Source organism: Lacerta agilis, chromosome 10, assembly GCF_009819535.1.
Source record: "Lacerta agilis isolate rLacAgi1 chromosome 10, rLacAgi1.pri, whole genome shotgun sequence".
Classification (NCBI taxonomy): domain Eukaryota; kingdom Metazoa; phylum Chordata; class Lepidosauria; order Squamata; family Lacertidae; genus Lacerta; species Lacerta agilis.
In genome coordinates, this window is record NC_046321.1 from 14512043 (window position 1) to 14525055 (window position 13013).

General features: G+C 47.6%; 1 protein-coding gene across 1 annotated transcript in view; it reads right to left on the reverse strand.

The window, feature by feature from the left end:
• The window catches only part of PTPRO (protein tyrosine phosphatase receptor type O), a 135769-nt gene extending 126562 nt beyond the window's left edge, over window positions 1–9207 (reverse strand). The window contains 1 exon segment of the mRNA XM_033162275.1: window positions 9068–9207. Within this exon segment, the coding sequence (XP_033018166.1) occupies window positions 9068–9160 (93 nt within the window). The 5' untranslated portion in view covers window positions 9161–9207.
• Window positions 9208–13013: the final 3806 nt, after the last annotated feature.

Below are 13013 nucleotides of genomic sequence, written 5' to 3' on the forward strand. Positions count from 1 at the left end.
GTAGTCCCAAAACAGCTGGAGGGCCAATTTTGGCCATCAGCACTCTAGCCACACCTTCAGCCCAACGTTTCAGAAAAATATTTAGTGGGTACCAAGAATGCTGTTTAGTCAACAGCCATGTGCTTTGAGATCTCTCCAAAGGCCACATCAATCAAATGTGTTGAGTTTCATTGTGATCATCTGACACTCATTCACTTCTGTTTGTTATGAGGCTGGCCAAGACATACTTAATTTCAGAAAGCCATTGGTGAATCTGACCAATCTGATTTTATTTATTCCCATGATATACTTTATAGGCTTTTAATTTTATCTGAAGTCAGTTTGCACTGTGCTTGAAACAGACACAGTCTTTAATTGTACAGACACTCAAGGGCAAACCAGAAGAGTAAGGACAGAAAATTATGCAGAAATGCACCCATAAAATGTGATGTAGAATGTGTAACTCATAACCAGGTATCTGCACATAAGAGGGCTGCTGCATCAGGCTGGAAGCCCATCTAAGTCCAGCATCCGGTTCTCCCAGTGGCCAACTGGATGCTAATGGAAAACCCACAAGCAGGACCAAACAACTGGTATTCAGAGGCCTATTGAGGTTTGAGGCAGGATCAACTGGGATCAGAGGACAGAAGGAAACCAGACAAAGAAAGGCCAGTTCTTTCTTGTCATTTTGCCAGGGTGCTGTCAAGAGTGCCACAGAGCACTTACTTTCCGCACAAGCGAAAACTTTTGAAGAGTAGCCCAGACCTCCACCTCCTCCTCAGCAGCAAATGACAAGTGGAGCATCACTGCCAGCCAGGGATTATGAGGCTTAGAGTCATGTCTACGAATCCCCAGAGCAAAAAGACAATCGGCATCAGTTCCTGCCTCTGGGAATGTCCGCCACCACTGCTGCCCCCAACCCTCTCCTTGTTAGCAAGTCATCTCATTCTTCTCCCCACCTCCCCTCGGGAGAAGCAGGGCTGGCAGAGTGAGCAGGGAGTGGCAGCAGCTGAGTGCAAGCCAAATTTGGGCCAGCAGCATGCTCAGGGGAAGGGAGCTGTGGGAGCTCCACTTAGGGCTGCTTTCATTGAAACAGAGGTGTTTGTGCTTCTTTGAACACCCCTGCTTCAAAACATCACCCCAGCCTCCGGAGTCAACACAAAGCTGTCGTCTTCAGCATCTTCTGGCTTGTTGCTATGGCTGTGCAGATGCTGTTGGACTCCCGGACCTGGGGCTGATGGGAGCTGCATTCTCACAACCTCTGGAGGGCAACAGGCTTACCCATCCTCACCATAATGCTGCACACAGAGTATATTTTAATCTCAGTGCACAGCTAAACTCTGGAATTTGCTCCCACCAGAGGCACTGACGGCCACCCACCTGGGTGGCTTTAGAACATTAGATCAATTCATGGAGAATGAGGCTGTCAGTGACTCCAGAGGCATTATGCCAGGCAAAGGCAAACTCGGCCCTCCAGATGTTTTGGGACTACAAATTCCCATAATCCCTAGCTAACAAGACCAGTGGTCAAGGGTGATGGGAGTTGTAGTCCCAAAACATCTGGAGGGCCAGGTTTGCCTATGCCTGCATTATGCCTTTGAATACCAGTGGAGAGAGTGGCTGTTGTTCCTGGATCCTGCTTTCAGGCTTCCCACAGGTATCTGGCTGGCCACTGTCGGAACAGGATGCTGGACTAGATGGGCCATTGGCCTCATCCAGCAGGGTTCTTCTTATGTAGCTCTGCACTCAGGGAGAGTTCTGGTGTCTCCCAGAACCCGGCAAGCATTGAAAGTAGGAGAGCAAAGAGTTAAGAGGCAAGTGACCCTAAGCAGCCACCGTAATGGGGATGGTGCTGTTGACGATTGAGAAGGGAAGAGGGGGTGGAGATTACTCTGAGCAATGCCATTACTCCAAGTGGCTGCCTCTCTAAGCCTCTCTCTGTGAATATTGAATAAAGGACTTTGGTAAGAGTTTTTCTTGTCTATTTATCCCTGGCAGCCTTCCTGGGGGTGGAGGTGGGGATCAGATTCCCTGACACCTGGCAGTAGGGCACATAGATGTGACTTGGTCGAAACAGACTCACAGGCCTATTTAGACCAGTGGAGCAGAGGTTCCTCCCTCTGGCACGATGAGATTCTCTTGGCTTTAGTGTTTCTGGCTACCGTAGCAGCCAACTCCTAGGGGCTGAGGTCCCTTCATCCCCCCTCCCAATAAAATATTTGAGAGGAGTGAGACTCCCAAAAGTTGATGGGCAGTGCCACATCTTGTGATTGATTATGTAGGGCGGGTCTTACCTGCCCCCCCCATATTTTATGCAAGTTGGCATCCCTGCCAACTGCTTTCTGCAAGTTTCATGCTTGTGTTGCTGAATCGGAGGTTTGCAGGACCGGGATTTTAAGGAGGTTTGCAGGACCGGGATTTTAAGGAGGTTTGCAGGACCAGGATTTTAAGGAGGTTTGCAGGACCAGGATTTTAAGGAGGTTTGCAGGACCGGGATTTTAAGGAGGGGACACACCCATTTCCAAGCAATGCCAATGATTAAGGCTTAGTCATGTGAAAAATGACCACCACCGTTCTCTCTTGGGGAAAAGATCGGGAACTCTCGGGGCGCTAGCTTTTCTTTTTTTGCATATGTGCCGAACGCTGTCATCTGAGCGCAATGTTAATTACAGCCAATGGCACGGAGCCTGGGTGGCTGGCAGCTCTCTCTGTAGCAAAGTTTTGTGGAGCGTATGAAATGCACTGGGGGGGGGGGAGAGAGAGAGAGAAGGACCAACAGGCTCACAGACTAAAATGTCATGTGTAACCAAGCTTGCAGTGTTAAGCAGAACTCAGAGAAATGAATCCGTCAAGAAAATACGCTGACCCTGTTCTATTTGGCTCTGCAGTAATTGGAAGGGGCTGGCGAGGGGGGCAAAGGTAATATAGATGGCACTGGCTCTTTCTTCTATCAGCTTGTCGCTGGTGCAGCCATGAGACTGGGAATATACTGTGAGCACAGGCAATGTGATACTCAAATGCTCAGCACACTTGACCTAGAGATTTGAGCTTTTCTTTTTGGAGAGGGGGGAATAGGTTCCCAAAGACAATAGGTTGTATCCCACTAAGTTAGAATTGATCCATTGAAATTATTGGTTGTGTGCATTAAGGGCCATAGCTCAATGGCAGAGCATGCAGATGTTCCCAGGTTCAATCCCCGGCAGCTCCAGGTACAGCTGGGAGAGACCCCTGCCTGATACTCTAGTTTCTCTTCAGATCGTATACATCTTTTGTCTTTTGTGGAGAGACCCCTGTCTGAAACCCCTCCACATGTAATATCCAGATTTGAAGCTGCAATGTTTGGATTTGAAGTATGAAAGGGGGGTTATAGAAGATAGAATGGTTGGAAATTAAATAGTGAATACTATATTTAGTTGCAGGACAGAGAACTGGAAGTCTTTTTATCTTTCTTTATTTTCTCTCTTTCTTTCTTTCTTTCTTTCTTTCTTTCTTTCTTTCTTTCTCTCTCTCTCTCTCTCTCTCTCTCTCTCTCTCTCTCTTCTTTCTCTGTCTCTTCTTTCCTTTATTTCCCTTTTTATTTTATTTTTTCTTTCTGCCTCTGTTCCTTTTTTATATTAAACAATCCCTTTTATTTCAGTATATTATAAAAATATACATTGTACTGGGTATGAACTTTTGTATATCTTTGGCCAAGCATCAATAAATAAACAGAAACTCTTCCACTTTTGACTAAACCCCAATGCCTATTCAGATGTTACCTGGGTGTAGGACTTGGCAATATTGTGGGAAAGCAGGGCCATGCATCAGGCTGGTGTCCCTCTCCTCTCAACAGTCATGCATTCAATGTAGTTGCTTCCAGAGAAGCCTCTACATGTGAGCAGCTTCTGATGTATAAACACTGATGTATATAGATCAGGACATCTATAATGCGTAGGTGCTCTCTTGAAGGCATCACTCCAAAATGTGTGAGCATCAGGGAGCAGACTCAGTGGGGCAACCCATCTCAGCACAGGGCAATCAGGACCAACCATTTACATTTCATCACACATAGCTCTGCACATGACACCTGCTTCTTGGGAGGAAAGCAATGAGAAACCTAGACAGCATCTTAAAAAGCAGAGACATCACCTTGCCGACAAAGGTCCGTAAAGTCAAAGCTATGGTTTTCCCAGTAGTAATGTACGGAAGTGAGAGCTGGACCATAAAGAAGGCTGATCGCCGAAGAATTGATGCTTTTGAATTATGGTGCTGGAGGAGACTCTTGAGAGTCCCATGGACTGCAAAAAGATCAAACTTAGCCATCCTTAAAGAAATCAGCCCTGACAGCTCACCGGAAGTTGAGGCTCCAATACTTTGGTCACCTCATGAGAAGAGTAGACTCCCAGGAAAAGACCCTGGTGTTGGGAAAGATGGAGGGCACAAGGAATAGGGGACGACAGAGGATGAGATGGTTGGACAGTGTTCTCGAAGCGACTGGCATGAGTTTGGCCAAACTGCGGGAGGCAGTGGAGGATAGGGGTGCCTGGCGTGCTCTGGTCCATGGGGTCATGAAGAGTCGGACATGACTGAACGACTGAACAACAACAAAGCTCTGCACATGAGCAGAGCCACGGTTTCCCATTATGTCCAAACTCCAGGAACTGTGGCTTATTCTAACTCTCGTTTGTTAAAACAAACTGGGGTTGAATCATGGCTTGATATCCTGGTTTGTTAACCAGTGCGTGCCATTTAAATCACATCTAACCATGGTTCTAGCTGTTTAGCTGAACTGGGACATTAGCTCAGTGATACTTCTAGCAGCCTTGCAAGGAAGACACTGCTATTGTCCTCTTGCATTGTTTAGTTTGAAGCAGAGAGAAGGACTTGACTAAGGTTAGCTAGCGTGTGGCTCAGGCAGGATCTGAAGTCAAGGCATCATAGCTCACGCATCACCAGAATAGATCCCAGGCAGTAACAACAGCAATAATAAACTGTAATAAAAGCTGAAGTACGAAACGAGCCGCAACGCAATAAAAGCTAAAACACAACAGCTAAGACCAAAAAGCTGACATTCCATGTCACTGGAGAAGACTGTAGCGCATCTGCTTTGCACACAAAAGCTCTCAGGTTCCATCCTGAACATCTCTAAATAGAGCTGGGAGAGACCGTGGTCTGAAGTCCTGAGTCACTGCCAGTCAGTGTAGACAATATGGAGCTACAGTAGGTGGACCGGTGCCCTGTTAATGCAGTGAATTGCCAATGTCTCTGACAGACATTGTTCGACAGCAAGGGGCCGCATTTCCTCACTAGCAATGTTTCAGGGGCATCATGCAATTGGTGAGTAGGACAAGGGAGGAAAGTGGGTGGGGCAAAGGCTGCCACTCTTTCCTTTGAACAGTAGGGTACATTCCAGCCACACCATAGCCAGAAGTTTACACACACACACACACACACACACACCTCCATCCAAGCAAGCAAGCAAGAGCTCCTTTCACAGTTCCACACATTCCAGCCAGGCAGAAGCATTCGAGGGGAGTGCAGAGTAGGACTGGTGAGAGATGAGGTCTTAGAAGAGTATTGGGGAGAGGCTTGGAGGGTGATATTTGGCCCTCATGCCTGAGGTTCCCCACCCCAGTTGTGGAAAGAAGCATGTCAAAATGTCCACCTGATCCCCAGGTTGAGCCAGTCCTCACACAGCTATGGGCTTCCCACCATCCACCAGCAGCTTTTCCAATAAAAATGTCCAAAGCAGCAGTAATTTCTCAAGATTTCAATCACAGAGTCCTACCAAAATGGACACCATGACCTAAAACATCTCCTCCTCTTCTATAAGCAGCAGCTTAAAGGAGACCAAACGATTGGCTCAGAAAGGCCTGCATCAATAAAAGTCTTGATCTGGCAACAAGCAAGGCAGCTGGACAAAACGGGGAAGGCAAAACAGATGCCATTGTGGAGCAGAGCCTCTCCAAATGAGCAGAGGGAATGGGGGTGGGGATGGGAATAATTCAGAAGCAGGCAATCCCTAAGGTCTCATAGGGCCTTCAAGGTAAGAGCCAGAACACTGACTTGAGTCAAGAAATGATCCCTGATCATTGGCTATGCTGTCTGAGACCACTGGGAGCTGGCATCCAGCAACCTTTGGAGGGTTACAGATTTCCAGTCCCTGCTCCAAGTCCATACAATGGCTCCTTTCTGGACATTGGCTCTGAGCTGGGTGCAAGCAAACCCAGTGGCTGGAACAATGTAGAATATTTGCATGTTCAATTAGTAATCAACAAGAGTTGATGGTGCTGAGGGGAACTGGGGCCTTAGAGAGTGCATGCTTTGTCTGCACCCAGCTTCAATCCCCAGAATGGGCTGAGAAAGACCCCTTTCTGAGACCCTGGAGAGTCACTCCCAATCTGTGTTGACAATGTCAAACTAGATGGACTCAGTCTAAGGCAGTTTCACAGGCTGCATATTTCTCTCCTTCTAACAGACTGATCCTAAGCACATTATGCAGAAGTACGTTCCGCTGAAACCAGTTTAGCTTATTTTCAAAGAGTGTGTTCAGGTATGAGTGTGTAAGCCCATTAGCTATGGAAAACTCCTTAGCTGCTCTGCACAGTAGTATGTGAATGGAGATTGTGTCTGCAGTGCTGAACGGATAGCTCCTTCTCCCTCAAAACTCTTCCTAGCTGTAGTTGGTGACTTGAGAAAAAGACATCAGAATCCAGAAAACTCAGAAGCTAATGGGCTTTATGACAAAGCAATTGTCGTTCAGTCACCATTGTCTAATAACATACCGTATATGGATAGGGCTGTCACCATGTTTGCCAATATCTGAGGGACTAGGAGACAACTTTTGATCCAATGAATGTTTAATATACCAAAAGGGGGAAAGAAGGAAGGAGTTTTGACATAGCAGAGGTGCAAACATTTGGCGCTGATCCATTAATATAATATAATATAATATAATATAATATAATAAGTTGGATCCAAGTGTGGATATGATTCCCAGTTTTAAAAAAATTTCTTTGCACCAAGCTGGGGAAATGTTTTTTTTTTTTTCCTTTTTAAAAAAAGATTGGCCTCTATATTATTTTTTTAAAAAATGTTTGCTTTCCCCCCTTCTTCCTCCCTTCTTCCTCCCCATCCCCTTTTCCTTGTGTGCCCTGTCTTTTTAGACAGTTCATGGGGAGGGAATGTCTTGTTTTAACTGATTAAGGCACTCTGGAAGGTGGGATTGAAGAACTCTGAAAATCTATACTGAAAACTAATGCAGAAAAATCACTAATTTCAGGGATGGGGAATTTGTGGCCTTACAGCTTGTTAGATTCCAGCTCCTATCAACCCCATCTAGCATGGCCAGTGCTCAGGGGGTGGTGGGAGTTGGAGTCTTGGTGGTTTCTGCAAGGCCACAGGATTCTCATCCCTGATTTGCCCCAAGGTATCTTTTCTCTTACGACCATAGGCTAATGTAGAGCTGAGCTTGATAGTTCTCTATGAACAACTTCCATCTCAAGATGGTATGTGTGTGTTGAAGTTATAATGAAATTCCTGGCTGATTTTGGGAGTGCGGGGACTGGCAAAATTCACAGAAAGCTACAGAGCCTTACCTCTGTGCTATTGGCAGGCATTCTCTTTTTAAACTTGGTTTTGCATCCATGGAGATCCACCTGGGTTCTCTTTCTTCTTCCCAGAATTCCAAAGGGGATTACGAGAGAAGAAAAATGGTGGCTCTGCTCTTGCAGCAACAGGTGATGGCAAAACTAAGTTTCAGAAGAATGTGGGGGACACACAGGGAACCTCTGACAACACTGACAGCAAGCAGGTAGCACCCCAAAAATTGATGAGAATTTCATTTGGCTCCAGGGAATGAAATTCCCCACTCGTGCTCCCCACCTATAAACAGGCTGTCAAATTGAGAGGGAGGCACTTCATCTCACCAGGACTATAAAGCCAAGTTATTTGACCTCACTTCTCTCTGAATATGGTCAAGCAGGTGTTTTGCATGCAGAAGCTCCCAGGTTCGATCCCAGGCAAGGGTTAGAAAGACCTCCATCCGATACCCTGCAGACCAGCTTTCACCAGCCTGGTACAAAACACCAGGAGGACCCCAGGTTTGCAAAGGCAGGTGTCAACAATCCTGAAGCAGACAGACCAGTTGTCTCTTCTTTTGAATCAGATGCTCTTTTGGTCTAACTAAATGTCAAATGGCTTTTAGACTGGGGTATTTCCCAGACTTACTTGGGAGACGTCAGGGATTGAACCCGGGACCTTCTGCATGCAGAGCAAGTGTTCTCTGCCTGAGCTGTGGCCCTTTCATACCCTTCAATTCACCAGACTTGTAAAGAGGAGCAATGAAGCAAAGACAGGTGCTCCTTAGGGCTTTTCTTGCCCCCAGGATTGAGCCAGCAGGGACTGAAGGAGGGACTCAGTGTCTATACATTAAGCCCTGTGATACAGATTCACCCAGCCCCCTTCATCCTGGCTCCTCCAGGCCAGTCGCAGGAGCAGAGGAGAGCCATGCAACACGTTCCCTTGAAGAAGCACCACAACAAAGCCCCAGAAAGCAGCCGGCGCACACCTTGCCTCGAATCACCAAACGCACCGCCACCTTTTCCAACCCTCCATCTCCACCACCAACCAGACAACCAGCCCGGTGATCAACCAGCCAGGCTGCCCCCTGCCTCCATTTGCCTGCCAGTCCTGGCTGACACAGACACCGAGAGAGAGAGAGAGAGAGAGAGAGAGAGAGAGAGAGAGAGAGAGAGAGAGAGAGAGAGAGAGAGAGAGATGCTCGTGGTGCTGAAAGTGACCTCATTTTGCCTTGGGAAGCGGATCCCCACCAAGCGACCTTGAGTGCCAGCTCCTATTAGCCATGCTTCAGAAAAGTCCCAAGCTCGGGGGGCGAAAAGAGAGAGAGGGGGGAACACTGTGGAGCATTGCCGAGATTTCTCAATAAATACACAGACAGAGGAAAGAAACGGGGGTGGGGGAGTCTCTTTGCTCCACAGGCACAGCCGTCTTGCACTAGCTCCTTCCACCCTACCCAGGCCCAAGGAAGAGCGCAAGGGAGCCTGGCACAAGGAGCGATGTCTGGTGTCTGGGGCGAGCGATCTCTTACCTTGAGGAGCAAAACAAAGAGCCACAGCCGGGAGAGGCAGCTCATCGGGGCGCTGCTGCTGCTCCGTCCCTGGGCGAGATGACCCCTGACCATTGGAAAGGAGAGGCGCGGGGGGAGAAGGACCCCGAAGCAGAGCCGCCACGCCGTTCCAGCAGCAGGCAGAGCCCCGGGAGAAAAGAGACGAAGCGCCTGCAGAGAGAGACACAGAGGCAGCCGGAAGGTGTGTGTGCATGTGCGCGCGCGCGCGCCTGTGGGCTCGGCTCTCCAAACTGGGGTAACAATGGCGAGCCTTCTCGGAGCTGCGGCACCGTCAGATCCGCAGCGCAGCCTTCCCGTTTCGCTGGAGGAGACCCATCTCCTCTCTCCCCCCCCCCTCCTTCGCTCCTCCTCTTCCTTTATGGCTGGAGAAGTCCGGGGTCTCCTTCCCCCTCCCCCTTCTTCCTTTCCTCCTTCAATCGCAGCTCCGACGGCTTAAATGGCCAGGGAGCCGTCCGGGGACCGGCGATCGGTGCTGGCCAGCTGCTAGCTGCCTCCTTCTCGCGGCCACCGGCGAGGCGCGCCTTTCCCCTTCCGTCGCTGCTGCCCGCGCTGGCTGTCTCGGAATGAATGGAGCGCCTTCATGCCAAGCACGCCGCCGAAAGCGACGAGGAGACGCCCTCTACCTCGCGGGAGCCTCCGCCTTTCCCTGCGCTCCGCCCCCTCCTGCCTTGACAGAGCCATACATACCCACCCTCCAGCCACGCACAGGCTAGTTTCCAAGGGCTTTAGCTCGCCTACCGAGTCGTTATACCCATCACCACATACCCATCACCTGCTTGGATTTCCTGGCCCTGGCAGGTACCAAGCCCAAGTCCTTTACTTCTGCGTTTACTACCCTGGATGGGAAGATACCTTCCCTTAGGCATGTTCGTCAGGTGTACCGGAAAGCAAGTCTGGAGAAGCGTACAGTAGATGAGAGCTAGCCTGTGCCCACTGTGAGATGAAGATGCTGGACCAGATGGGCCATCGGCCTGATCCATCCGGCTCGTCTTAGGTTCTTACGGGAGTGCTTTCGGTCTCAGGTTCTGCTTGTGGTGCGCACAGAGGTGGACAGAAGTTAGCTCCACCTGTTCCATCACCCTGGGCGTGGAGCCTTGGGGGGTGAAACGGGGGTACTCTGCACCTGTTATTTAGAATGGAGTGAGTGTGAGAGGCGGAGGTGTCAAATTTTGGGACCCCAAAATGGGCAGGGCTCTTCTTGTGCACAGTTAGGAGGCTGGCCAAGAAGACCTGGGTCCAAGGTGCCGAAATCCCAATGGAGCAGAAAAGACTATTTATGTATGTGACCATGGCTATGCAAATGTTATTGGCCCAGAGACTGAAAGAAGATAAAGTCCCTACCAGAGAAGAAAGGCAGGTTGAGTTGATGGATTATATTTAAATGGCAAAAATGACCGGAAGAATCAGAAATCAGGAAGACCAATTTTTTAAAAAATAAGGAATGGGGGAAATTAATAATTTATCTTAAAAACCATTGTAAACAGCTAAAATCATTAGTAGGATTGGAATAACACTTGTAGTTTAATGGTGAATTTTGGACCTAATGGAGATGTCAAAGATCTGGATTATTATAAAAGATGCAGGAGGAAACGATTAACAATAGGACCCGCAAAGGGGGAGGGAAGTCCAGGAGATTCTTTGGAATCTCGTTTTTATGTTGTATGTTGAATATGTGATTGTAAAACTTTAATCTGAATATATTCAGATTTAAGTTTTACAATCACATATTCAACATACATATGAATGACCTGGGTCCAAATCTCCAAACAACCGTGACATTTACTGGGGTCGGGTGGAGCCAACTCTCAGCTTACTTGTAGCATCGGGTGTACAAGAGAAGTGTGGGGTGTCAGTTCTGAAATATTGCACATCTCCTTAGGAACATAGGAATTTGCCTTACACTGAGTCAGACCTTTGGTCCATATTGCCCTTTAACCCCAGCTCTCTCCATTCTCTAACCGGCCATACCTTGAAGATGCCAGTGAATGGACCTGTATCGAGGTGCGGGACTCTTTCGTTCATTTTAACCTTCCCAAGAGTGAGGTGATGATTGATTGATTGATTGATTGATTGATTGACTGACTGACTGACTGACTGACTGAACAGCTTCTCCAAATGAAAAACAGCTTAGTCAGCCCTTATATATGAATGCCGAATGGAAAGTCAGAAGAGGAAGTGTGAAGGTGCCTGCGGAGGGGATTAAAGCCAGCATATATTAGGAAAGGAAAAAGGGAGAGCACACCACCTTGAGCTCGGGAGGGGAGGTGGGATATTTAATTAATTAATTGGGTTTGGATGGAATTAATGACTCAGTGTGTCTTTTACCACTTCTAACAATGGGATAAATCAGGCATCCTAGGTGAGAAGGGACAAAACTGAAAATTATTATGCTTCACCTTTTGTATGTGCTCTGTCACTGAGCTACGGCCTCCCATGTTTTTTGAGGATCAACACAAAAATAATTTTAATGCACTTTTGTTGCATTGGGTTTGTTGCCCCTGTAAATTAAGGACCGCCTCCCCCCATACGAACCGAACTGGGCCCTGTGCTTGTCATTGGAGGCCCTTCTCTATGTGACCCTTATGAGGCCCTACAGATTCAGAGGGTTGCAACACAAGAACGGGCCTTTTCTGTGGTGGCTCCCCATCTGTGGAATGCTCTCCCCAGTGAGGCTCGCCATCATTGCAAATCTTTAGGCACCAGGTGAAAATATTCCTCTTTACCCAGGCTCTTAGCCATTAAATAAACTATGGCTTGTCAAATGTGGGAGGACTGTTGTTACAGAAGGGGCAGTGTGTGTATTTACTGGTAGCATACTTAGCTAGGCTTTATTTTAGAAAACGGGTAATGGGCGGGGGGATTGGCAACAAGAGGCTGTCTGGTTTTTTCCAAGACATTTGTATTTTACATCCCATAACAGGTATGTTTGACAGCTCTTTATATCTGTGCACTTTTCATAAGGAAGATGATTGGCAGCTCTCAAGTGGACGGCTTGTTGAGCGGTGGTGTTCATATTATCCTTATCATGTCTGGGAAAGCATCAGAATACATGGCTGTATTCTGTTGGCTTTCTCAAGAATTCAGAAGCGCACATTTTCAGTGTTTTTCCTTCTGACCTTTTGGACTTTGTTTTCCTAGCAATCCCTTCCGCTCTCACATATCCCTTTTTAGGCTGATGACCGCAATAGCTGCAATCCTGGCCCAATGAAATCAGCAAGAGTTCTGCTGCTGATTTATTTTCCTTTCTTTAAAAAAAAAACATTTTTTAAATTTAGTTTTAGGGAAAACACACACAGGAAAAAAGCAAGAACCCAGGAACTTGCGCTGTAGCCCTATAAAGGACAAATTGTGACGGTGAAAGAAAATGCTGAGTACAATTCAAGTACAACTATAATCATAAATAGCTATTCGTTTTGAAGCTAATATGGAGCAAAACAAGGAATTAGGTGGAAACTGTAAATAACTAGTTACTTAGCAGAGGGTAGCTCTAGACCAGGGCTGGCTAACAATAACAATAACAATAATTTTATTATTTATACACCGCCAATCTGGCTGGGTTTCCCCAACCTCTCTGTGCGGCTTTCAACAGAATATTAAAAACTCGATAAAGCATCACACATTAAAAACTTCCCCATACAGATGTCTTCTAAAGGTAAGATAGTTGTTTATTTCCTTGACATCTGATGGGAGGGCGTTCCACAGGGTGGGCGCCACTACCGAGAAGGCCCTCTGCCTGGTTCCCTGTAACCTCGCTTCTCGCAGTGAGGGAACTGCCAGAAGGCACAAGGTGTTGGACCTCAGTGTCCGGGCTGAACGATGGGGGTGGGCCACACTGACTCATGTGCCAACATGAGCAAAGTAGAAAAATTAACACCTTTTGTCTTCGTTCCATCCAAAGTCGGTCCTT